The sequence below is a fragment of the Malania oleifera genome, chromosome 11 (assembly GCF_029873635.1).
Source record: "Malania oleifera isolate guangnan ecotype guangnan chromosome 11, ASM2987363v1, whole genome shotgun sequence".
In the NCBI taxonomy this organism is placed as follows: domain Eukaryota; kingdom Viridiplantae; phylum Streptophyta; class Magnoliopsida; order Santalales; family Ximeniaceae; genus Malania; species Malania oleifera.
The window spans coordinates 40,807,570-40,834,599 of record NC_080427.1 but is presented as its reverse complement, the minus strand read 5'-3'; the positions used below and the strand labels follow the sequence as shown (position 1 = coordinate 40,834,599).

Sequence of the window (27,030 nt, the reverse complement as noted above, 5' to 3'; positions counted from 1 at the left end):
GATGATGAATATCCCTAAGAAAATGAAATTAAATGTGGAGATGTTATACGATTTTCTGAAAAATATTGAAAAGGGATAAATGTATATACGGAAATGATTTTATGGGAATAGTGGAAATATGAAACACTGATATATGTGAATATTGAGAAATGTAGAATATGGGAAATATGGAAATGATTTTCTATGAAATGGAAAAAAAAATGAAATACTGATATGTGCATACTGCAAATGATGAAATATATGAAAAGTGATATATTCCCATATTTGCTTATATGTTATTATGAGATGAATTGTGAAATTGAAATGCTAAGAATGAAATAGTAGAAAATGAGAAATCTACTGGGAATATTGTTTTATGAATATTGAATGAAAATGCTAGATATGTGAACTTTGATATATGAATATGAAAATATTGCAACGTGAAATTATGCAATATGAATAATGAAACATGGGAATTGATTTGTGAATGATGAAGTGTGAATACTGGAAATGAAATGTGAATATTGGAAATAAAATGTGAATACTGGAATTGTGAATATTGCAGCGTAACAATTGCAATGAATATATGTATTGATATAAGAAAAGTGAAATAATGGAAATGATCAAAACCCTGATGGATGGATATGTAAACCCCGGCAATGGGTTATGATATCGAGCACGGTACCGATGCTAGCAGTTGAAAAGGGCAATCACACGGACTCGTAGAGCGTGTGGCGTGGTAGTGTGAATAGGTCAGAGTAGAATTATTTATTGCCCCCTGGATTCCGAACCAGGGTATGTGGTAGGTCATTCGTTACTACAGACAAATATATGGTATTATTTGATCTAACCGGGTCGGCAGACCGCAGTTAGATCCAGCCTTCAGGCCACCTAACCTTGACCATGGGAGGAAGCATGGCATAAAGAAAAAATCCTTAGGGCAGCCATGGGTTATAGACACGGCATGTTATGGTTACAGAGGATACCCATGGGCTGGATAGCAGATTGGAAATGGCCATGAGTTACAGACATGATATGGAAAGGTTACTGAGGATACTCATGGGCCGAATAAATGAAAAAAAAAATGATATAATGGAAATAAACTAAAATGAAAGAAAGATGAGAAAAATAAATGAAACTGGGAAATGGGATATAAAGTTTACAACAGTTGTGTTTTATATTTATATAGCTATTTGCACATATCAGATATCATATCAGATGAATAATGTTTTGACCGAATATATATATATATGTATATTGATGTAGTCACACTCATATTGCCACATACTGTCAATAACTTATTCTGTCTTACTGAGATAAGTCTCACTCAAGTATTAAATATTTCAGGAAATTGATATCGAGTTGGCGATAGAGCTCCCAGATAGAGTAAAGCAGGGACCCTGATATACAGGGTGAGTGTTTGATCTAGGGATGGATGTTTCCCTAGAGTTTTATTATTTTGGGGTGTTTGTTGATGTATGTATTTTTGGATGGATTATACTCTAGTATGTATATTCGCTGTGGCGTATGTATATATTGTCTTCCGCTGATAAGTATTTGAAATATAATGTGACCGGTATACCCGTGCCCAATGCGGGTCAGGTGATATGTATGGTATCGGGGTGTTGACGTGTCCGATAAATATGATGTAAAAAAAAATGGAATGAAAAATCAGAGCGTCACATGGAAGGCAACAGACAGGACAATTTTAACCCTGGATAACCCACAAAAAAGGGGCTAATCCTCGTGAATAGGTGTTTTCTTTGCATGGTTGACGCAGAATTAGTTTACCACATCTTCCTGCACTGCCAATGGACCAGAAACCTTTGGAGCATGGATTTGTTCTTGACCAGGCAGCAATGCGCCACTGCCAGCTCTGTGGGGAGTTTTGGGCTTGGAAAGGTGTTCGAGCCACCAAAGAGAAGAGAAAGGCTTTGACTCTCATCCCTCTTGCCATCTTTTGCTGTCCTTGGAAGGAAAGAAACAGAAGCCTTCAAAGGATCAATTATGCCACTTCAGATCAGTAAAGATCATTGGTTGCTATTGTTTCCAGTTAGCATAGTGGGCAGGTTGCAAATAATCATAATGTTATTCTTGATTTTTGTGGCACCCTGTAGGGTGGTTGATACTTGTTCAATTTTGTATTTTGGGTTGGCATCTGCTTGATGCCCTGGTTCTTTTTACTGATAAAGAAATAGAAGCTTTTGTTTTGGAAGCTAGGTTAGTGTTAGCACCCTTAGCCTATGTTTGATGCAGCACGTGAAAGATAGGAATGGCCATGAATGCTTTAGCCCACTTACATGATATAAGGCCAGCCAATGTCCACCTGCACTAGCCAGCAGTGGCTAAGCAATCCCAATAACCAAAAGGACTGGACAGGTTTTTTTTTAGTTATGTTGTTCTTTTCATTAAGGGTATTTTAGTCTTTTGAATGATTGAAATGTCCTTTATGTATCACAATCCAACTATGGGGTAGGTTAACTATCATATGAAGTCCAGTCCAATAATGTAAACCTTAGCCACCGAAACAAACACACTCATAAGGTACAATAGCAACAACAACAACCACCAAGCCTTAAGCCGCACCCTAGATGCGATTATTTATGAATCCTTTCCACGGATCCACCAATATGAACAATATAGGGCAATATCCTATGAAATTTGGTAGTGTTGTCAAATCCCAAGTACCTCAAAGTTAATCTAAGTCTAAACCCCGACCCTCAACATGCAAACGTAACAACTTACGACACAACTACATCACATTCGAATTGGAACTCATTTGGTCCATACATCAAGTGCCCAAACTATCTTAGCACCCTTTCATTTTGTTATCTTCCACATGTACTTTGCCTAATGTTTGACGTTACGTTCTTATATCCATGACACAAGGAAAATTACTAGTTAGGCAATCTTAGAAGGATACGGTGTTCATGGCAGGTTGTGGAAGGAACTTAGGTCAACATGGATTCAATTATGGAGATGTCATAGGACACATTTTGAATGTCTCTATTACATTATGATGGATTCAAACAGTTGTCATGGTGGTGTTCTCGAGCTATGATGTATGATCATTAGATCCATGGATGGATACTTGTACATGAATGAGAGAATGCAACGAAGGGATATCTTTAGGGGGCACATTAGGTGAATGATCTACCTCCCCTATTGTCCTCTTGGGCACTACATGAGCACCCTGAGGAGCTTTTAGGGGCGGGCTCTTAAGATCCTTGAATGGTGTCTTTTTTTAAAAAAAAAAATCAAAAAAATATGTTATATTATTAAGAAAGACAAGGGCATCGAGGATATGCCAATCAAGTGTAGCGAAAACAACCAAGAACAAAACAACAATCACTGTAATACATCAAGGAAATCAAGGATTATACAAATGTCCTTCCCAGGCATCCTACTATGCCAATTAGTGATCATAGTATCAAATTGTCCAACCAAGCTATAAAGAAAGTGTTCCATCAAAAGCCCCTCTATTCCTTTCGACTCAATTGAGTGGTTCAAAATCATCAAGGCCACCTTGGAGTTAGGTAGAAGAGTTATCCTAACTACCCCCCTTGCTTCAAGACATAGCAAGAGAAGTTGAAGTCTTCGATCAAGCCTCCCCATCCAAATGCCCAGGCAGTCCCTTTTGCACCATCGCCATCAATTTCTTCTTGTAAGGTAGTTTGCGCCTTTCCTTCTTGTAGTAGTTCCCTTAGTGTCCCTTTAAAGAAGTTGCAAGCAAGGGAGATGACAAGTGAGGAGATGTGCTCCTTCATGCATGTTGTTCAATATGGAGATTTGGTCAATAGGCAATCAAAGGAAGCCAGAATTCCCTAGGCCTAACTCTTCTCATCCTCTTTTTAAGCCCAGAGCCTTCTCCCTTTTCACTTCTTGTGCTAGCCCAACCTATCCCATGGGCTTTGGTGTCCCTATCCTTTAGAAATTTCAATCTCATCCAAAGTTTTTTGCCTTGCCTAACAAACATTCAAGGGAGGAGCCTTTAAAGCCTGGGAAATTAGAGGACAACTTGGTGATCATCCCTATAGACTATGGATGACCCAGGAATTTTGGATGCAGAGGAATGTCACCCCTCTTTGTCCTTTTTTGATTTCAATAGGCTGGATTTCGATTGCCCCATCTTCATGGCACAGGTTTCAAACTTGCTACTAAGTAAAATGAACTTGGTAAGCAAGGCTTTTAGGGATTCTTTTGCTAGCTTTGAAAAAAGAGCATTGTGTCTCAAGGAAATTGAGAAAAAGAGAATAGATGAAGGTAAAATTCTTGAGGAAAAGCAAAATTCTAGGGCTTTGGTGTGGCATTGGAAGCCCCATGAACGACTCATTGGAGAACAAAGTTGCATTTCACTCAAACTTGAAGGTTGAGACATATACTTGTGTTGGCCCACTTCGGCATCCCCTTGGATGGTGTCGTCTGATACCCTGATACTATTAAGGGCAATTGATGTCTGGCTCAAGTAGTGTATGGTGTCACTTCCCTCTGCTTCAGCTAGTAAGAGGTAAGTGACATGTGCTCTTACACAAGGATCATGTTGGGGGAATGAGGGTTATCCTCAATGCTTGTGAAATGCGAGTTTAACTCCGTTACTATTCAAGTCATGGCTCCTCAATGACAATCTTAGTTGGAACAAGGGTTTTCAAGCCGTGACACTTGACCATTGAAATTGCCACCAGAGTGTTTCTATGGATGAGAAAAAGTATGGCTAGACAGGACCTAGTGTGGTCTTGTTGCTGCATGGGCATGACATCTTAGGCAAACTAAGGGTGATTCTTTATGGCCTTAGAATTCTGCTGCCCCATGACACCAAGCTTACCGCGGATTTGTTCACTCCTTACTTTATATCTTAGAGACATACTAATGTAGGACAAGAAACAAGACTTCGGGAAGATCCATGTTGGAGACTACTTAAGAAGAATTCTATTGAGAATTGTTGGGCTTAATTATTAGTCTATTATGTGTTTAGTTTAATTAGTATAATATTATGTGTATTTTGGGGGATTGTTTGTAATATTTGTGTAATGTTGGGATATATTTGTAATGTAATGTAGTTTTAGGGGTTTCCGTGTAATTTCACGTAAAATGGTTTTCTTATAAGTAGCATGTGAACGCCATGTTGTAGTTAGTTATTGATGAATTTGAATTGGAATGAATGTGAGTTCCCCCTTGGTATCTCCTCTCTCCACCCTTCCCTTTCCTTCCTCTCTTCTATTTCTTCTAAGTTCTCCCATGGTTGCAGAACCTTGATGCTGCCCCTGCATCTTTTGGTATCAGAGCGCAACCACGATCTCTTTCTTCCATTTCAGTTCCTCCATCTTTTCCTTTCAATCTTCTTCCCCCTCTTCTTCTCTTCTTCCTCCCCCCACTTTTCTGCAACTTAGATCTCCCTTTGCTGCTGCTGCTTCTCCTTCTCTCCTTTTTTCTGTAACTTCTCGCTCCCTATCTGCTGCTGCTTCTTCTTTCTTCTCTTCTTGTTCTCTCACCCTCTGTTCTGTACTAATCCTCCCCTTCTTCTTCTTCATCTTCCCAATATCTCCATTAATCCCTCCCTCTTTGTTAGTCTCTCATCCCATCATCTCTGTTCTGAAATTTCAGTATGAAAAAAAAAAAAAAGGAAAAAAAAACCACCGAAAGGCAGTTTCTGAACTGTTTCTAAAATTCCAGCCATGTCCCCATTTGCTCGAACACTACTTTCTAGCCACCATCCTGCAAGACCACACACACCATCAAATACAGAACACCCCAATGCCCCTTCCCCTACAATTTCATCACCTTCCGATCACCAGAACAGTCCCACACGCCAGCCATAAGGATTCCAGCCGTCGGCCTTCAAGAATCCCTAGTGTCTTGTGTTTTTCTCATCACAACACCACCACCACAGTGCTCCCCACCCACTGATCTGCACTTGTGTGAAGTTTCGTCGCTGGAATCTCCCCACCGACAATGCACGCGCCCCACGCGCTAGTGAAGCACATAAGTCTCCTAAAGCCTTCTACAATTTCTCATCTCATGAGAAATTGCCTGTAGGCGCGATATTATGAGTTTCTCCACAATAATTTGATCTGCAGCTTGATATTTTGGTCGCTGACACAATATATTTGTAAGCAAGCGTGATAATTTGGCACAAAACCCTAAAAATTGTCATTTCCAGCATTAAAAATCAGGGTTTTTTTGCTGTCATTTGTGACTTTTCTCCCTGAATTAGTTTCATTTCAGCAGGACAATCAATATCAAGGTGAATTAAAGATAGTTTTTGAGAAATCAGGAGTAAGGCTTGTGGGAAATTGTGTTAAAAAGGCAGTAAGTGATATAAAGCAAGGCTTGTGGGAAATTGTGTTAAAAAGGCAGTAAGTGATATAAAGCTGCAGCATATATATATATATATATATATATATATATATACATGCATAAATTTAGCAACATGGTGACAAATTATAGGACAAAGGAATGCCATTTATCATACCTTGGGCACAATTTCAAGCTCTTCAACACCTTTCTCAAATGCCGAGAAAAGGTTTGCAAAATCATTATTGATGGAAGATGTCCAATGAATGTGGTTTCCATAAATGGAGTCACTCAAATGCAGCTTCATCCGGAACCTCAGCCAGAGCCTTACGTGATATCTTGAGTTGATAACTCTACAATACATGTTTGCGAGAGATGTTTGGTTCCTATCCAAATGAGTGAATATTTGGCTAATATTTGGTGTGATATCATACCTATGAAGATTGGCCATGTACTACTTTTCTCCTTGGTTGGAAGATTTGGATGCGACTCAAGCACATGAGAACACATATGCCTTTCACTATGATGGAAAGAAAATCATTTTGAAGGTTGCTCTACCAACCAACTAGAACAAAGAATCTAAGATTATTGATCATGTCAAAGTTACTCAACTTGAAGACACTACAAGGAAGGCAATGAATGTGTTTGAAGACATCCAAAGTCCTTCAAACATTCATATTGAACAGTGTCATCCCCGATGAGTTCATTAATGCTAATTCTCAAGTCAAGTCTATGGTGCTGCCAATGGAACATGGTTTCTAGTCCCATTCAAGTGTTGGCTTCCGAAAAGTCCAAGTTTGCTTCTCCCCTTTGATCCTTCAACCTTTCAAAATTTGAAGCTGAATTTTTTTCTAACTGGGAGAGAGTTGATATAGGACAAGAAGCAAGAGTTTGGGAAGATCCATGTTGGAGACTACTTAGGAAGAATTCTATTGAGAATTGTTGGGCTTAATTAGTAGTTTATTGTTGTTCGCGGATGCACACATCCCCAACAATTATTATGTGTTTAGTTTTATTAGTATAGTATTATGTGTATTTTGGGGGCTTCTTTATAATATTTGTGTAATGTTGGGGTATAAGTGTAATGTAATGTAGTTTTAGGGGTTTACGTGTAATTTCATTTAAAGTGGCATTCTTAAAAATAGTGAGTGAAAGCCATGTTGTAGTTAGTTATTGATGAATTTGAATTGGAATTGAACGTGAGTTCCCCCTTGGTATCTCCTCTCTCCTCCCTTCCCTTTCCTTCCTCTCTTCTATTTCTTCTAAATTTTCCCATGGCTGCAGAACCTTGATGCTGCCCTTGCATGACATACCTTATCCATCTTAACATTCTCATTCCTATTACATTGCTCTTTAGATATGTTTCATAGTTGCCTAAAATTCTTATCCATATAATAAAATTGGTCATATTGCCATCCTACACAAATTTTTTTTATTTTTATCTATGAAGAATTCTACAATCATACAATACCCAATGCAATTCTTCTTAGTTCATCTTAACCCATCTGTTTCAACTCTATGTATTACATATTCTTTCCGGGCATAATTGAATATGTAATATGTATAGCATATTCTACTACTATGAATTTCTTGATCATCAAATTTAATATTTTTTTTCTTTTAGTCCTTATATAATTACTAAAATTATATTTCATGCAACATGTCTTACTTCTTATTTTGTCTTATCTTGAAACCTTTAGATTTTAATGAATTCAACTTAAATTCTTCTCCATCTCTAATTCCATTTGTCAAGACAATATCATTTGTAAACACCACAAAATTTTACTTTGAATGTCAATAAATTCATATAGCCAACCCCACTTGGTGGAACTTAAGGCTTGTTGTTGTTGTTGTTGTAATGTTACTAAGTTCATCCATAAAACAACAACAACAAACCAATCCTTTTCTGCTATAATTTATGCAATCGTGTACAATTTCCTTCAACAGATTCAGGATTCTTAAATCCTTGCTCACTATCTCATTCCAAGTTATTTTACTTCTACTCCTATCCCTTCTACTGCCCCTCACAGTAACTAATTCACTCTTCCTCACTAGCACACTATGCGGCCTACATTGCAAGTGCTCAAATCATTTGAGTTGTCCCTCCCATTCTTATCTTCTACAGGAACTACGCCTAACTTACCACGAATATTTATGTTGTTTCTTAGTCACCCAACATTCTAATCCATATAACATAGCTAATCTTACAGCCATCCTATAAAACTTCCCTTTTAATATTAAGGCTATTCTACAATTACAGAGCACACTCGAAGCACTCCTCTATTTTACCCAACTTGTTTTAACTCTATGTATTACATCTTCTTCAATTTATCCTTCATCTTGCATAACAGATCCAAGGTATCAAAATCTACTAATGCTATTGATTTCTTCATCATCAAGTTTAACTGTCTCCAATATTCCTCTTACTATTACTGAATTACATTTCATATAATCTATCTTATTTCCACTTATCCTAAAGCCTCTAGATTATAAAGCTTCTCTCCATAATTCTAACTTAGATTCTACTTCACCCCTAGTTTCATTAATCAAGACAATATCATTTGCAAACAACATACATAATGGAACCTCATTTTGGATACTCCTAGTCAGTTCATCCATCACTAAAGTAGAAAGATAAGGACTCAAAGAAGATCCTTGATGTACACCTATTGTGATTGGAAATTTTATAGTCTCTCCACCTATAGTCCTAACACTAGTCATTACTCCATCATAAAAAAAATGGCATCCCCAGGCCATAAGGCTCCTTGCTTTGTGAGGGTAAAGGGAGGGTCGTCACAGTGTACGCAGCATTACCCCTACTCTTATGCAGAGAGGTTATTTCCTTAGACATAAACCCATGACCAACCGGTCACAAAAGAGCAACCTTACTGTTGATTCAAGGCCCGCCTTTAGTCATTACTCTATCATACATATCCTTAGTGACATCAATATATCTACTACATAACCAAAATAATATATTAAAAAAAACAAAAACAAAAACAAAAATCACTCAATATTGTGATTGGAAATTCCCTATCCTCTTTACACCTGTCATTACCCCAATGTACATATCCTAACTTACATCTATATACTTACTATAAACCCTTTTTCTAGAACAAACAATAGGACTTTCCTAATTACTCTATAATAGGTTTTTTATTTTTCTCCATGTCAATAAAATCCACAAGCAAATGTGTCTTCTTTCCCCTAAACTATTCCATTTTTATTTTTAATAAAATATAAAGTCTTTATAGTTGATCTCCCATGCATAAAACCAAACTAATTTTGAAATTTTCTAAACTCTCCTTTGTAACCTTACTATGTGTTCAATTATTTTTTTCCAAAGTTCCATTGCATGACTCATAAGTTTAATTCCAAAATACTTATTACAATTTTGAAATATCTCCTTTTACACATAGGTGCTAAAGTACTTCTCCATTCATTTGACATTTTCTTTATGTTATAATTTTTTTATATAAAATAACCAACCATATCACCCAATTATCTCCTAAGCATTTCTAAACTACAATAAAGATTCCATCCATCTTTTCTATTTTCATCTTTTTTCATGCATAGTTCATGCACTATAATTTTGAAAATATATCAAAAATTATAATTTTCCCTAATTTTTAGCCATTTTTCTTTCATATCTTCTTCTTCCTCATTTCCACCTATACTCGTTCCTTCCCTAGCCCTGCCAAGTCTGTGTATGTCTTTTTGTTCATTTTTAATGTTAGTCTACTATACAATTTATTATAGGCTTTAAGTTATGCTATATGAATTAGAATGTTCGTCAACTAAGAAACACATGTCCAAAGAGTAGAAGTTAACCAGATCAGAATGCTAAGGTGGATAAGTGGTATAATATTAAAAGATAAATTAAGGAATGAACATTTTCAAAGTAAGTTAAGCGTAACTCCCATATACAACAAGATAAGAGAAGGACAACTCAGATGGTTTGGACATGTGCAATATAAGCCAAATAGTGCACCAATAAAGAGTGAGCTAGTTACAAAAGAGGTAGTAGAAGGGGAAGGGGGAAGATCTAAACTAACTTGGAATGAGAAAGTAAGAATTTGATAGCCCTGAATTTTTTGGAGGAAATTACCCATGATCGTGCAAATTGGTGGAAAAGGATTCATGTAGCCGACCCTACATAGTGGGGATTTAAGGCTTGTTTTGTTGTTGTTGTTGTTGTTGTTGAAGCCTAGTTTCACTAGCAGCCTTTTTTCGTCTTATTTTCTTGCCACTATACTACCAAAATTTTTCCCTATTTCCATGTTGTTGTCATGTCTTAAACAACATTCCTTACTCTTTTAGCTACTTACTCAATGCCCTGGTCCCACTACCAATTCTCTTTCTTCCTTTGGATTCACCTAAAACCTCCTTTGTAGTATTTTTGATCGAACTAGCCATACTATTCCATAGCTTGCTCCAATCATTATCCTTTATTTCCAATTTTTGTCCTCTTTTATCATTTTTATAATAATATTTAATAACATTTTCTCCCTCCTAAAACCTCCTTTGTTGTATTTCTAATGGAACAAGCCATGTTGTTCCGTAGTGTGGTTGTGTAACTATCCTTTATTTCCCTATTGTCTCTTTTTATCATTTTACTATTAAATTTTATTACATTTTCTACCTTATCTCTTGGACTAATATACTTACCCTATCTCTTCCTTTCTCTAATGCATATATCTAACTCTAGCATCTTGTGTCACACATTTAAACTTTTGCTTATGATAACTTTGTAGTCCTTGCACGATTGTTGATCTACCCTTTTAGTCAAAGAAAAAACGTCTTTTGATTTTAATTTTTGCCTCTTTAACGTTATTAAGTGCTCACCTCTCTTCTTAAAACATGAATTTTCTATATGTTCTCATTAAAAAATTGTTATAATCCCATATGACACAAACTCAAGGATAATATTACTAAAATCATTTTCTATTTCCCATTCACATGCATCCTCTCATACCTTTGGGTGGTGTTTGGTTTTTTATTAGAATTGGTATGCGCTAGGATGGAAAATGAGATGGCAAATTCTACACTTACATTTGGTTCAACAAAGAATTGAAATCAAAATTGAATTATTATTGTTTGGCATATGTAAACATGAGAATCATACCAGCCTTCTTTGTTAATCATGACAATGCAAAATATAAAAGCTTATTTAATTTAATATGAAAAAGAATCCTATAAGAAGTCAATAGTTTTATGTTATCATTATTATATTTGATTATATAGTAACTAATTTTTATTAATATCAATATCACCATTTACTTTATTATGCTTAGCTTATGATATTTTAGTATCATTATATTTTGTTGCTAGTGTATTATGAACACATTTTCGTTATATATCTATAATTGTTATATTTTTTTATTATGTATTTTACAAATATACATATAATAATATGATATAATAAAATATAATATATTTATGTTTTATTATTATATTTTATAAATTTAATCAATAATTTTGTCACAATAATAAAATTACTTAAATATATATTGTAGTATATAACATGTCGTATTATTATGTGGTTAGATCATACATCCTTTCATTCCTTGATTAAAAATTTTTTTGGATGAGGCGTCTGTACGAAAGGGTGACTGTAAATTCTGTAATTCATAGTTTTTCTATTATTGGCTAGTGGTAAGATGATGAAAATTTTAGTGAGGGATTGAAGTTGATAAAAGGATAGTCTCTTCTGGCCTCAAATGATTGCAAACGAGATCACTAACTTCTCCAATTCATTCACTGAAGAGGTTGAGAATAGACCAACTACTGAGGGGCTACAATGGATCCGTGTTTCTAGTTAGATGAGATGCTTAGAAAGGCCTTCTAAGGAGATGGAAGTTAGAAATGTACTATTTGGGATGGATAGGGGCAAGGCTTCGAGTCAAAATTGTTAGCCCCAAGGTTTCATTAACCTGGTTTTGGCTTTTGATTATAACAAACTATTGAGTACTACTGGCTTGGTATTTAAGTTGTGTCTATAGGAGTAAAACCAATAAAGTTGAAGATTTAAGAAAAGAAGTTGAAGATTTGAGAAAAGAATTTGAAAACTTAATTCCATTTATTTGTAGTATTTCTCTCTTAGTTGTAATGTTTTTTGAAGTGTAAAATCATGAGAAAATATAAGGCAAAGTACTAATGGACCTAAACAGGTAAAATTGAAACCTAAGTAGACCGAACCTCGGCCTTTGTGCCCAAGGTGGTCGATCAGCACTAGGGGACGGTCAACCTACCTCAAGCAAAGGCCAGAGGCAGTCAACCACCCCTTGAAGGCAATCGACCGGTTGGCGATTCTTGCCTCCAACAATCTGTTTTCCCTCTCTAACAGCTAGTTAACAGTCAACTGAATCCAGTAAGCAATTGACCAACTTGGCCACCAAAAAGGCTCAAACGGGCAAAAAACATCTAGTTTTCATCCAAACTCTATATATATGACCTCCTAAGCCTTGAGAACATTATATTAGATACACACTGCATATCTAAGTGCTCTAGCCTTGAAAATATCTCTTACTCTCTTTGTGCCTTCATTTGCTCATCCTTGAGAGAGAATTTAGAAAACTCTTGAGCTACATTTGATTAATCTTTGAGAGTTATTTTGTGACCTCAAATTGTAAACTATTCCTAGTGAGGAGCTTTCAATTGTAATTTCTCTTGTGTAAAATTAGTTTCCTTGTCTCCATAGAAAACAAGGAGGTTCTAAGAGGTGTCCTTGCCATCGTTAAAGCAAGGGGCATAGTGGAACCTCAAGGCAATTGGCCTTGAGAGAGTGGACGAAGGCCGGTTGCCGAGCCACTATGAAAAGAAGTTTGCTTTCTCTCTTTGATTTGATTGGTTTTAGATTTGTGTATTTGCTTGCTTGTTTAATTTGCTTTAAATCTTTACATCAAGCACTTCTAATTTTATAAGCCCAATTCACCCCCCCGCCCCCTTTCATTCTTGGGTTGCCTTTGGGCCTACACAAATGGTTTCACTATAACCTCTTTCCAAGATTGCTGGGATGTGGTTAGGGCCGATCTATTGAAAATCTTTAATGAATTCTATTTTACTGGAGTCTTAAAGTTAGTGCCTAAAAAGAATCGGGCTTCAAAAATTGCTGATTTTCAAAATACCAATTTGATGACAAGTGTTTACAAATTGTTGTAGAAGTGCTTGTGGATAAACTGAGTAAAGTAATAGGAGAAGCCATTTCTAAGGCCCAAAGTGCTTTCAAAGGGGAAGATAAATCGTGGATGCTATTTCGGTGGCTAATAAAATAGTTGAGGATGTTCATAGGAGGAATAGGGGGGGTCATATTTAAATTGGATTTGGAAAAGTCTTATGATAATCTTATTTGGAATTTCCTAGATAAAAAATCTTTTAGGGAGAGGTGACAGGGTTGGACAAAGGGGTATTTATCAAATGTTTTCTTCTTCATCATTATCAATAAGGAGCCAAAGGAATGGTTTAAACCTTCAATAGGGTTAGGCAAGGGGATCTTTTAGCACATTTTTTTCTGCTTTTGTCAAAACTTGATATACATTGTTGGCCCACAATCTATCGTTTAAGATTTTAGGTAAAGCAGTAATTTAAAACATAGTATCAAAGCTATGATTGCTAGGAAGTCTTGGGTTCTAGTCTTGTTGGCTACATTTATAATGTAGTGATATAAAAATTATTATGTCCTCAATAATAGGCGCCATCCATTGTTTGTTTAAATGTGTAATCAGGTTGAGCGTGCGGGGAAGGGTGAAGGCTAGATGTACATTTTTATCCCACAATCTAACAATTTAAGCTTTTAGGTAAAGTGATAATCTAACAATTTGTTTTAGTTGTTGATAGATAGGGTTGTAGATAGAGGTCCAATGAAGGGGATTGAGGTGCACAATGCGGGGGTGGTTATGCTTGTGTCTGATCTTCAATTTCATGATGATATACTATTTTATTCTTAGATGATCATATAGACTCTTTTTTGAATGTTCTCATAATTCTACAGATTTTTGAGAAGGTTTCAAGTTCAAAATGAATTTGAGGAAGACTAGCATTGCTATTATTAATCTTAATAGTGTCACATTTGTCACGTTTTTGAAGTCGGTTTCTTTTGCTAGATGTAGCATTCTTGAGTGGCCATTGTCTTATCTAGGAGTTCCTTTGGGAGGTAATCCAAGATCAGTTGGATTTTGGGATCCAGTAGTGGAGAAGGTGTCTAAGCGTTAGGATGGGAAGAAAAGTGCTTTATTTTCTCTAGGCAGTCATACCTCCCTTGTTGATAGTCATTTTTTTACCAAACAAATAATAACTCAGCTGAAGAAAACAAAATTCAAGACAAAAAAATAAAGCAAGATAAATTTTTCACAAGGCAGTCAACTGGCCCCATCTCCTCCCTATTTTCTTATGCATGCGCAAATATTGTTGGCACCATTTGCATGCAGTCAACTGGTCTCCTAGGACGGTTGAACGGTCCAATGCAAATTTAAATTTTGAATTCATTTATTGTGATTGATTGGTTGTTTTGGTTGTGCCACGTGCCCTAATTGATGTTATGTGTTAAGCAACAAATAAGGACGTTAGTAGTTGGTTGTTGGCAATTATTTTAATTTGAATTTGAATTTTCAAAATTCAAAATCCAAACTTATTTCCCTCCATTTTTGCATGATCTATAAATAAACCACGCATGGACAATTTCGGGACACACCTACAGAGGGGAAAGAAAGGATAATGGCAGAGACTTAGAGGATTTTCATGCATGCTTAGAATAGATTTCTCACTCCAAAATTTTCATCATTGCTCCCATTTTTCCATGCTTCCATTCATTTCATCTTTTTATATTTCATTTAAGTGAGAGTTATTCCCCTCTGATCTACATTGAAAAGTAACCTTCATGTCGGTCCTACATCTTTTATTTTGTATTTATTTGCATGTTGTTTTTGCCTTATTGCATATTTGACAATATGAGTTGGCATGATTGATTTTGCATGATTCTTACACATGCATGTTGATTTTGAGTGATAGCATGTCATTTAGGATTAGTTTAGAGTACAATTATACTCTGGATTCAATGAAAATTGCACGAAAATTTAAGTATTGTAGAGCATGCATGTAGGCGATCAACTGCCTCTCTGAGTATCTGCAGAGTGCTAACTAGCCTATCCACTTTGTGAAATCTTACTCTCTTTTTTTTGTATTCTCTTTTATTTTTTTGAAGTGCTGCAATATTTATGTGATATATGATGACATTGGTCAAGTCCTCTGCTAATGAATGGGGTCAGTTTTATGGTTTTTCTCTTTAAAAAGTCAAGAATTATCATTTTTCAAGTTTTATGGTTTTCTTCTTTAAAAAGAAGTAAAAATTTGTTTTTAGAAAACTTAGCTTTTTAATGAACTATCATGATGTGGTTGTTGGATAGGTAAAAAAATCTTTTTTATGAAAACAAAACTAAGAATGTCAAGTTGGTTTTTATGGTTTCCTTCCAAAGAAACCAAAACATTTTTTTTTCTAAAAAATTTACCTTTTTAATGAACCATCCATGATGTAGTTGTTGGATAGATTAAAAAGTCTCTTTTCTAAAAAGTAAAATTAGAGATTTCAAGTTGGGTTTTATCGTTTTCCTCCCTAGGAAAGCAAAGCATTCAAAAAATAAACCCAAAAATGTTTTTAAATTGAAATTTGAAAATGTTTTTAAGAACTATAGATGGCTTGATTTCTCTTCAAAGGATACATAGGTAGCCTACTTTGTAGATCCAGCCATGCCAACCAAAAACCAAAAAAGACACTTTATTTCTGCTTCTTTTTATTTTCAAAATTTGCATGAACATATGTTCATTTTGGAGAGGCACAAAGTAGCAAACTCTCCATGAGATCAAGCTCTCTGTATAGACCATAGTTTTAAAAATCAGACTAGACCGGTACTCTCCATGAGATTAAGTCCTCTGTGATGTAGAACAGGTAAGGGTGGTCCAGTCCTACGATTTCAACCCTCACACAAGCACATACACTCAAGACACTTTGATTTAAGAACTCAATTAACAAAACATAGACACAATAAATCAAGCTTCATTTCACATGTTGTTGAATTTTTGAACAGTGTATGATGTTGTTCAGAAATAAGTCCCAAGAGTTCTTTCACAAAGGAATCAAGTTATATGCAACAAATATGTTATTCAAAAATTTCAAGAATTTAAGTTCTATTGTTAGCAAACAATATTCCCACAATTAATATTAAACTAGCAAGTATCAATATTGCAATCTATGGATTCAAATGGCTTATCAAATATGGAATTTCATATTCCAGCAAAGGCTTCAATATAAGCAAGGGTTTACAATATATAGCAAGGTTCAAACACAAGTACTAAAATTACCAAGAGAATTGTTTGGATGACTTGACGTTGTTCAACACAAGTCTTAGACCATGCCAAAAAATTCCTTGGAACAAGCTTTAAAACACCGAGACAAACGCGGCAATGTAATGGAGGGGAAGTGGAACTGCTGTAAGTATGTAATGATCTAAATGAATGCTGAATTTACCAATCAAAATTATGGTCGAGTTGACGATATTCTACACAAGATAGAACTCTCCTGAAGTCCTTCGTGCAAACTTTGAAATGTAATATGTATGCTGCAATGGAATGGTGGATTGTTGGCCTTGGGTGTAAATTGGTGGTGGCCGTGTGGGTGATGGAGGAAAGTCGTGAAAGTGGGATAGGGATGGAATCGCTGGATAGAATAGTGGTCTCTCACCACCTGATCTCCAAAGAGAACGACGTAGCCTCTCATCACACAATCACAAGGATTGGACAAAGCTTAACAAGCTTCACAAAGGAATTTCCTTTCAATATCAATATTCAAAACTTCTCTCTACATAGTTCTTACAATGAAGGGGTATATATATAGCTAGCACAGGGGGGCAAAGACATTAAACAACTAACAATTCCCACACAAGCATGGGAGACACAAATAATAAAGACACCAACTTACTAGACACATTAATTACTCTTACAAGTTACTAACAAAATAAATGCTCCAACTTTCTAGACATAATAAATACTAAGAACAACTTACTAACACTCCAACTCACTAGACATACTCACACAATTTCCTAACATACACATGCAAGCAAGTTGTCTTGCATGTTTACAAATTAAATACAAACAAAGTCAAAGGGAAGCCCAATTCATGTGGGCCCAATGGAGCCAAGTGGGGCCCACAAGACCGTGTGGGGCCCACATGGGTCTTGAACTCGGACTTGCTTCAACATCTCTACTCGGGTCTTTCCCACATTGAAAAGTCTTCAAAACAAGTCTTTGAATAATCCATTCAAAATCTATAAACAATTATGAACCGATGTGAACATCGGGAGGTCGGCCACGTGTCATCATGTCAGCAAAGGAAATGTGGACATCGGGAGGCCGTCCACGTGTCACAGCATCAGAAAATGACATAGGTAGGGCATACCGATCCCCATCACTCTGTATAAACCATAGTTTTAAAAATTGGACTGAACCAGTTAGTCCGATCGGGTTGGACCAGAACCGGTCAAGTTACTGGTTCGGACAGGAGGCTTGAACCAAATTTTGAGTGAATCAATGTCAACCCGATCAAACTCGGGTGACTCGATCCAACTTAGCAATACGTGGAAGAACAACTCAGTTTGATCAGGTTTTCATTAAAAATAGAATTTGTTGCATTAGCAACCTCCTGGATTTTAACCCAGGACCTCCTGCCTGATATGGAATAGCCATACCACGTGAACTGAGTTGCTTTACCTGCTAAATAACTACAGTAAATTTATACATTTGTAATATAAGCATCTAAAATATTAAATTCACCCAAATTTAAAATCTTTTACCTTTTAAGTTTTTGTTTGAAACTTTAAAATATTAAGAAAAGTAAAATTGAATAAAAAGGAATTTAAAATTTTTATACCTTGTTATGCAAAGTGAAGAAGAAAACAAAATATACAACAAATTAATTAGCAAAATTTTAATTTTGTACATTATTGAATATTAACATTTATTTTTTCTTAATTTGAGTAATACTAGAATAAATTTTTACTCTTAATATAAAATATAACAAAAGATGAATTTTCTACTTTTTCTTATCCAAAACTATGTGTTGTACATAAATTTAAAGTAAATAAAACTCTATATTACATTTAACATTTTATTAATCAATCAAAAAACTTTACTCTTTTAAATAAATTTGAAATATCAATGTTCTCTCACATTAATATTTAATATTTATTTATTTAAATTTTAATGATGATAATAATTATGAATATAAACGTTCTTATTACACACACACACACACACACACATACATACATATATATATATATATATATATATCACCAATTTGACCACTGATTCAACCACCTGTCCAACCGGTTGAACTAACACGATAGCTTCACCACGTTGCCCACTAGTCCGAATTTTAAAACTATGGTATAGACTCTATGAAAGTCCTTTCTAAAGGAGTTAAGGAATGAAATATTCCTAAAAAAAACAAAGGAAAGGGAAAGTTGTAGCAGGAGGTCGACTAGTCTCTGTAGGTGTTCAACCAGCTACGACCGCATTTTTTTTTTTTGTCAGGTTTTAATAATTATTTTTTTCAAAAAATTGCTTTTTAAAAGGGGAGACACACACTCACACAAAATGTAAGTACGGTAATTTCATAGAATGGGTGCTATAAGGTGCTAGACTACTAGTCCTTTGAATTTCATCAAAAAGGAATTGAAGGAATTACCTTCTTTATTCACAATGATACTCCCAAACCTAAATCTCTTTTTAAAAAGGTTTTTCTTTATTTTGCCTTTTCAAAACTAAAATAAAGTGGCGACTCCATTTTCTAAAATAAATAGGTAAGATAGAAACTAATGATTTGGTTGTTTATACTTGCTTAATTTCAAATGGTCACCAAAAATGTCAGCAACCCAAACGAATCACCCGAGCCCAATGTCAACACCCCTTATCCAAGCTTATCTCTTTAGTATCCTCCTTATTATTTGCCCATTTTTAGAAACAAGTTGGGGCAGCTAAAAAAATTGAGAAAGTAACAAGAGATTTACTTCAGTGGTTAGGGGAGAAAAAGAGATCATTTGGTTAGTTGGTAAGATGTCTAGATCTAAGTTGGAGGGTGGCTTGGGTCATTGTATTTTGGTGCCTAAAAACACTGCCTTATTGGGTAAATGGCTCTAGTGTTTTCCTTTACAGGAGAATTGTCTTCAACAATAATGTTATAAAAAAGTAAATTTGGCTTGCATTCTAATGGGTGGGATACAAACTGGGTTTAAGATGTTCTATGGAGAGTCCTTGGAAAAGTATTGCTCAAATTTATCCTTTACTTATTCATTGAATAAATGTTTTGAGGGCAATGGGTGTAGGATCCTCTTTCAAAGAGATGCTTGGGTGGGAAATTAATTGCTTTCTATTTCATTCCCTTGTTTATATCATCTCTCTTTAGCACATAACAATGTGATAACTTCTTTCCTTAGTTCAAATGGGCTTACTTCTTGGGATTTTCAATCTCGCAGACCACTAAATGATAGGGAGCCAGAGGAACTATTTTCATTGTTGGTTGAATTTGGTTCTGTTGGAAGGCTCTCATTTTCATGTGCAAGGGATAATCGGAATTTGGGATTGGACTCTTCAGATTTCTATTCTTAAAAATCTCGTTTTGAGCATTTGAAAAAATCTTTTAAATCCTTTCCCCTACATCATTTCATCTAGAAAGCTAAAGTCCCCTCTAAGATTTAGGTGTTTACTTGGTTGGTCGTTCTTAATAGTGTTAACACCAACAATCTGCCAAACCTTGAAGGCATTATTTCAGGATGTCTGTTTCTTGTGTTTTGATATCTAATTCTAGTGTTTTGATATCTAAGAACCTAATTCACATCTATTTTTGAAGTACCCTCTCTCTTGAGGGATCTGAAATAAGTCTTATGTCATTTTTGGGGACAACTGGGCTTACCTAGATTCAGCTAAGAACTTATTACACATCTCTTTCACAGGTGTCAGAGAGAGTGATGACGGTTTAATCTTTTGGACTTTGTGGCATATTTTACAAGGAATTTGGATGGAAAGGAATGCTAGTATCTTTTCCAAGAAGAGCAATTCTAGTAGTTTTCTTTCGATAGGATTCAATAATTGGCTTCTCTATGTTCCTTTGCAATTGGTAGTCTTTAGAGATAATAGAAGGTGGTTTATTTTAATTGTCTTCTAGTCTTTTTCGGTTTCTTCTTTTTATACAAGGATCTCTTTCTCTTCTTTGTACATTCTTTTCTCTTCAATGAATAAGTTATTTTTTCTACCCAAAAAAAAGCATGTTATAGTATAACATCTATACATGTATGTATGAATGTTTATGTGTATGTACTATGTACATGAGTATGTACATGTGAGAATATGCATGCTGAATGTGCATGGATATGTTATGCATGTGTACTTGCATAAATGCAAGTATTTATGGATGCATGTAAAATGTATGTATTTATGGATGCATGAATGAATAGATGCATTGAGGGATGGCTTGTTGATAAATCTAGGCAATCATATTTTGTTTTAAGATTTAAAATTAGAGACTTTGTTTTAAATTAGCAAATGTAGATATTTTAGAAGTTTAGTTAATTCAAGGCAATTTTTTGTGTATTTTAAGTTCTTTGAGGTTATTTTGTAATTATTTGTTTTAGTTGGGATTATTTTGTAATTACTTGTTTTAGTAGTAATTTTGGTGGCATAGGTACTTTCTTTGCATTTTATTGGATGGCTGATTTTGGCTGTTAGGCTCTCTTTCTCTCTTTCTCTCTCTCTCTAGGTTATTTTTGTGTATTTTAAGTTCTTTGAGGTTATTTTGTAATATTTGTTTTAGTTGGGATTATTTTGTAATTACATGTTTTAGCAGTAATTTTGGTGGCATGGGTATTCTATATTGAGGTTCCCTCCTATGCTATCATATTTCATAAAATTTCATGGTATTTCCATCCATTGTCTTCATTCTTTGACAAATACTCCAATGAAAATACTCAAGTTCCTCACCAAAAAAGTTTAAATCCTTCCTAAAAGGCGCATATACCCAGGCATCAAGAACACATGTGCAGAACAATTTTTATTATCAATAGACAAGCAGCTCATGTATAAGGCTTATGGCAAACTAAAGACCAGTGAAATAAAATAAGGTGGTTGATCACATGGTACTTGAACTAAGTGGAAGCTCTATCTGGGACGGTAGGCCAGCTTCTAGTATATCCTGAACCAAAAAGTCACCAGCAGCAGTTTCCTTTCCATGCAGAGCAGCCACAACCCCTATCAAACGTATCATGTCAAAGAAATTCTTTTAAGACAAAAAAATATACACACCGAATGTTAATTTAAACTCAAAATGTCGTTATTCCACAAGCAACCAGAATTTTAGCATTTTCTAATGAAACTTATCCACTAAGTTTGAAATAATGATGACGATGATGATGTCGATAATAATATTGTTGTTATTAAATATAAAGGAAAAAGATACTTTTTGGATGAAAAGAGTACACAAAAGTTCATGATATGAAGAACACCCATCTCAATTGAGGATAAGGGGTAGATGAACACTTTTTTTTGGATGCATGTGCATGCACAAGTGTTTGTGAGTTGGTATGGCAAAATCATGTCACATTTAACAAGTATATACTTTACTTTCTTCTGAAAGTGTGAGGGGGCTGACAGGTTTGGCTCAGGTACAAACATCAACCTCGAGATAAACCAAGATTTTGAAGAACTGACCTGAACCAAATTAAAATGAAGTTTAATGTACAATGGCGACATAGGCCTATGCACACTATTGCTACACCTGAGAATTTTCCCATCTATCCAACAGCTTTAGAGAAACTAACATCTCATAACTAAAAGTTTTCCAGCTTTTTTCACACTAATAAAAAGTTAACCGTACAGAGTACAGACCTGTCACATAAACAGAAGGCAAAACTACTGTCCCACCAAGCTTAACTCTTCCACTTTCATCTTCCAAAACCAGCTGGTCATCTTGGTGCACAAAATTATGAGGCTTGACAAGTGGGATCACAGACCTCTGTAATATGCAAATTTACATTAAGAAAATATAAGAGCTTTAAGAACTTAGAATCGCAAGGTCAGAAGAAAAAGGGAAAAGAAACAAATCTAAACCTCGGTTCAAAAACACTAAATAATAATTTTTTTTAAAAAAAGGAATTTGGCATCATTCATTGGCAACCTCATACCTCCTTTGAGTACTCATCAAGAACAGTAGGTTTGAGTTTCATGTGCTTGTACAAAGTTCCAACAATGATGCATTCCTTGCCTTCTTCCAGTCCCAAAACGGTACAAACTGTGGCACAATAAAACCTAATAAGTTCTAAACCTGTCCAAGGAACTCAAAACCTTAAACCATACTACCTCAAACACAGTGAATGCCAAATTTCACTTCCTATACACAGACCAAAACCAACAATAAAAAATGCAACCCAGTGCACAAGGTTCATGCCAAACCAAATTTTTGGGAGTGTGGAATATTCACAGCCTCTGCACAGCATGCAGAGAGGCTGTTTCTGAAACTCAAAAAACTGCTACTCCCAGCTTGCAATGTAGCCACAAACTGAACAGAAACACAAAATAACCATGAAATTATAATAACAGAAGCCCATCAAAATCTTGCAAAACTAAGTTTGCAACATTTTCCATCCAATTCGGCAATTCCCAAAATTTTACAAGGTCTGAACCAATCAAACCAAACATATGAAGACTGTCACGCGCAAAACCCTAAACCTCTAAACACTAAAAAGGCTGTCTGATTTCCAGCTCCCATTTTAAGCGAGCAATTATTGGCAAAATAACAACAAAAAAATTTAAAATAGAATATAAAAAGCCCTAATTACCTTCCAAAAACTACACAATTCACCCCAAATGGAAATATATGGAAAGGCAATTGGTGTACAGAAAACCCAGAACAAATTAAAAACACAGAGTACAAGACTAAACAAAAAAAAAATTACTAGCTCTTGAATTAGTGAAGTTACGGATGAGAGAGAGCGAAATAAAACTAGGTCAACGTGTAAAAGTAGGAGGTACCGGGCAAATGGGGTTTCCAGTCATGAACAAGGGAGTGGAGGAGAGTTCTCATCAGGTGCAGCCGAGCAAAGTATATCTGACTGTACTGCTGCCCCCTGTAGGTCTCCTTGTGAATCTCATACTTCTCATCCTGTGAATAGGGAAAACAGAATATGGGTCGAGAACAGCCAAAATTGGAACAACTGTTTGTAAAAATTTCAGCCACGACAAATGAACGCAGATAGCGAGAAAGAAGTAAGTCTAAGCATGATCAACGAAGAGAACATAGACGATTTACCGCAACACGGTATATGGATTGTTTTCTTTGAAGATGTTTCTCTGAGTCGATTTCCATGGCCTCCATGGCGGGAAAAATGAATCGAATGAGCCGCGCAGGAAGAAAAGCTATGGTATATATTAGGATGGAGCCGATAAATATAGGATAAGTATATAATGGTAAAAATTGAGAACATCGCGGGGATGTAGCTCAAACGGTAGAGCGCTCGCTTTGCATGCGAGAGGCACGGGGTTCGATACCCCGCATCTCCATATGCTTGACCTATGTCTAAAGGTTTTGTGTTTTATTCTTTATATATATGCTCTTTTCTTGACGGTTGAATTGAGTATCTATTGAGTATTACCTATGCAAATTAGTTTTGTTTTAAGACAATAAAAAATTAACATTTATGTCGTTTTGGTTTGCATAGTGATTTGAATTTTACTAACTATTGGCATAAACATTTAGAATAAAAAAAGCATAATTAACATTTATCAATTACTAATGACTATGAAGTATTAAATTTTATTTTATTTTATTTTGATAAATTTTCACTATACATATGCACACCAACAAATTTAATATTAGTTTGAACCTTCGTATTCGAGATGTTATTATTTGTTAGTGTATTTTAATATTATTATTATATTATTTATGTATTATAATAATATTATTATTTTTTTATTATCTTTGAAAATAAGATTTACCTCTGATTGGTTATGATCATTTATTCATGTATCTCATAAATGCATAATATTAATTATATGAATATACCCTGAATCTAGGGTTGCATATACTTAATATATAAATAATTTATTTATTAAGTACATGGATAATGAAGGGTCATTTTGTGCCTATAAATAGACCTTTGAGGCATTAGCACAACGCATTAATCTCTTATCTTTATTCTCATCATATCATCCTTCTTTTTGTGGAGCTTTGAACTCTTTCGTTTGTGCGGAATTTGAGAAAGTTATATGATTCAAATTGGGCTGTTATATACGAGGGGAACAAGTCTTGAAGAGTTCTACTGCAACGGTTCGTGAGCTAAGCCAATAAACCACTGAGGGTTTGAATCTCCTTAAAGAGAGCGAGATATTCATGTCTCAATCTATTTGTGAATCGTGTTTATATTTTTATTTTTATTTTTGTTTAAGTTTAATGTTTTTTATTTTTATTTTATTAAATTTCCTAACAATTTTAAAGATATTCAAAATATGGAGCCTACAGTTGAGAAATCGAATGAAAGTGTTGGAGATTGCAACGAGCCTTTTTCAATTTAGAGGAACTCACTTCAAAAAATGAAAAAACAATAAGGTTTTGCAGAATAAGTATGACACTGAAGAGGAAAAAGGGTTAGATACAATTCTACAAGAAAAATGGTAATATCAATAATGGTAATACCACAAAGGTAAATTTAATTTATTCCAAATATAATAATTTACTAAATACTCTTTTCATAAAAACCCTCAATTATAGCCTAAGAGGATAAATAAGAAGAATATGAAAAGTATGAAATTTTAAATAGACAACAATAAAAAAAAAATAAAGTAATAAATTTTATTTTATTTGGATAAAATTTCACTATACATATGCACACCAACAAATTGAACGTTAGTTGAACCTTCGCATTCGAGATGTTATTATTTGTTAGTGTATTTTAATATTATTATTATATTGTATGTGTATTATAATAATATTATTATTTTATTATTATCTTGGAAAATAAGAGATACCTTGGATTGGGTTATGGTCATTTATTTATATATCTCATAAATGCATAAGATTGATTATATGAATGCACCCTCAATATAGGATTGTATCTACTTAGTATATACATAACTTATTTTAAGTACATGAAAAATGAAGGGTCATTTTGTACTTATAAATAGACCTTCGAGACACTAGCACAACACATCAATATCTTATCTTCATTTTCATCATATCATCATTATTTTCAATATAGAAAGTTTAACAAACAAATAAATGTGTTTTTTTGTTAAGCTTTGGACTTTTCCGTTTGTGCAAAAATTTGAGAGAGTCATACGATTCAAATCGGGTTGTTGTATCCTTGGGGAGACAAGTGTAATGACCTGCCTATTTTATCGTAAATAATTTTTTTCCATAATAACATTTGATATAATAATCATGATATCCTATTCAGCTGATAAAACATAATCAATCTGGACTCATGGGTATCGGGGATATACTTGAAATACATCTCTGATATTTAAGTAGTGGAAAACGTAAAATCATATACATATCAAATCATCCAACCAACATGATACCAGAGTTTTACTAAAACTGTTATTGTGACGACTTGCTTAATTTTCTTACATTTTTTTTCCCTTTTGTAATAAAACCAATATAGTAAATCCAGCAGATCACAATCAACCTGAACCTGTGGGTACCAAGGATACATCAGAAAATAGCACGGAAGCCTGAGCAGTAGGAAACATAAAATCATACACATCATGTAATACCATGTACCCAACATCACTCATCACAATACTAGAGTTACTACATCCATTATATTTATATATACACAATACACAACCCAAAAGATGTCCTAGGGTCACTTCTCAAAAGTCCATCTGACCCTATCAAAGTACTTACCTTTTAGAAAGGGCGGATCAGCAATAACTACCTCAGCGGAGCTTTATCTGCTCTCCTATCAGGGGCTCCATAAATGATCATATAATTTGGGGCGAGACACCTCTCAGTAATGGAAAATAAACTAATACTAGTGTGTGGCAACGTGAGTTTATCCGCGTTATACATAAAAGCATATATATATAAGCATGTTTAGTAAATACGTTTGTATCATTTATGGGAAAAACATGTATAATCATATCATGACAAAACATAATGGATTTTCATAGCATAATTCATCTCATATAATAATAATACGAAAACAACCCTGATAGGTTAGCTTGCTATTGTCATGTATTATCCCCACATGACTGGGTTGTGTGGTCCAAAGGCGAGACCTGACAACGGTTGGCCAACCACTGTCAAGTCAAAAATACAGTCTGTAAGTTCGATGGGTCTGCCAGACTTGATCCGTACACCAAGGGCGTCCACACTTCTTAAAACCACATCGATTATCCGTCCTCATGCTAACCCCATATGGCAGCATTAACACAATATCACGATGATCATAAACACATAGCAGCGGTACTGTGCAAGTGCTAACTTAAACCAAGCCAACTAGGTTTTGATAACATATAGTCTATAATCAAACTGTGATACATGAATATTTCATACTAATATTTGCCAAGTTAATATCATCACATCATTTTGCATATATATACATCATGAAAATCATCGGCCCGTATGCCGGCATTTCATATTTTTACCATAGTTCGGCAGTACACCAACAAATCATATCCATAGCTCTGCTCGTACGCCGGCAAATCATATCCATAGCTCAA

The 27,030-nt window shown here is 34.9% G+C and overlaps 1 protein-coding gene and 1 non-coding gene across 3 annotated transcripts in view; one reads left to right on the top strand and one right to left on the bottom strand.

The window, feature by feature from the left end:
* The window catches only part of LOC131168345 (DNA polymerase delta small subunit), a 29,185-nt gene extending 5,483 nt beyond the window's left edge, over positions 1-23,702 (bottom strand). For both annotated transcript variants that reach the window (XM_058127704.1, XM_058127703.1), the window contains exons 1-5: positions 23,618-23,702; positions 23,341-23,470; positions 22,494-22,600; positions 22,198-22,324; positions 21,454-21,561 (exon numbers count right to left, since the gene is read on the bottom strand). In XM_058127704.1, coding sequence (XP_057983687.1) covers positions 21,454-21,561; positions 22,198-22,324; positions 22,494-22,600; positions 23,341-23,470; positions 23,618-23,683 — 538 coding nt within the window. In that variant the 5' untranslated portion in view covers positions 23,684-23,702. The remainder of the gene's footprint in view (positions 1-21,453; positions 21,562-22,197; positions 22,325-22,493; positions 22,601-23,340; positions 23,471-23,617) is intronic.
* A 93-nt stretch (positions 23,703-23,795) lies between these two features.
* On the top strand, positions 23,796-23,868 carry TRNAA-UGC (transfer RNA alanine (anticodon UGC)). Its single transcript has one exon. It is a non-coding gene; the product is annotated as a tRNA-Ala (tRNA).
* The last annotated feature ends 3,162 nt before the right edge of the window (positions 23,869-27,030 follow it).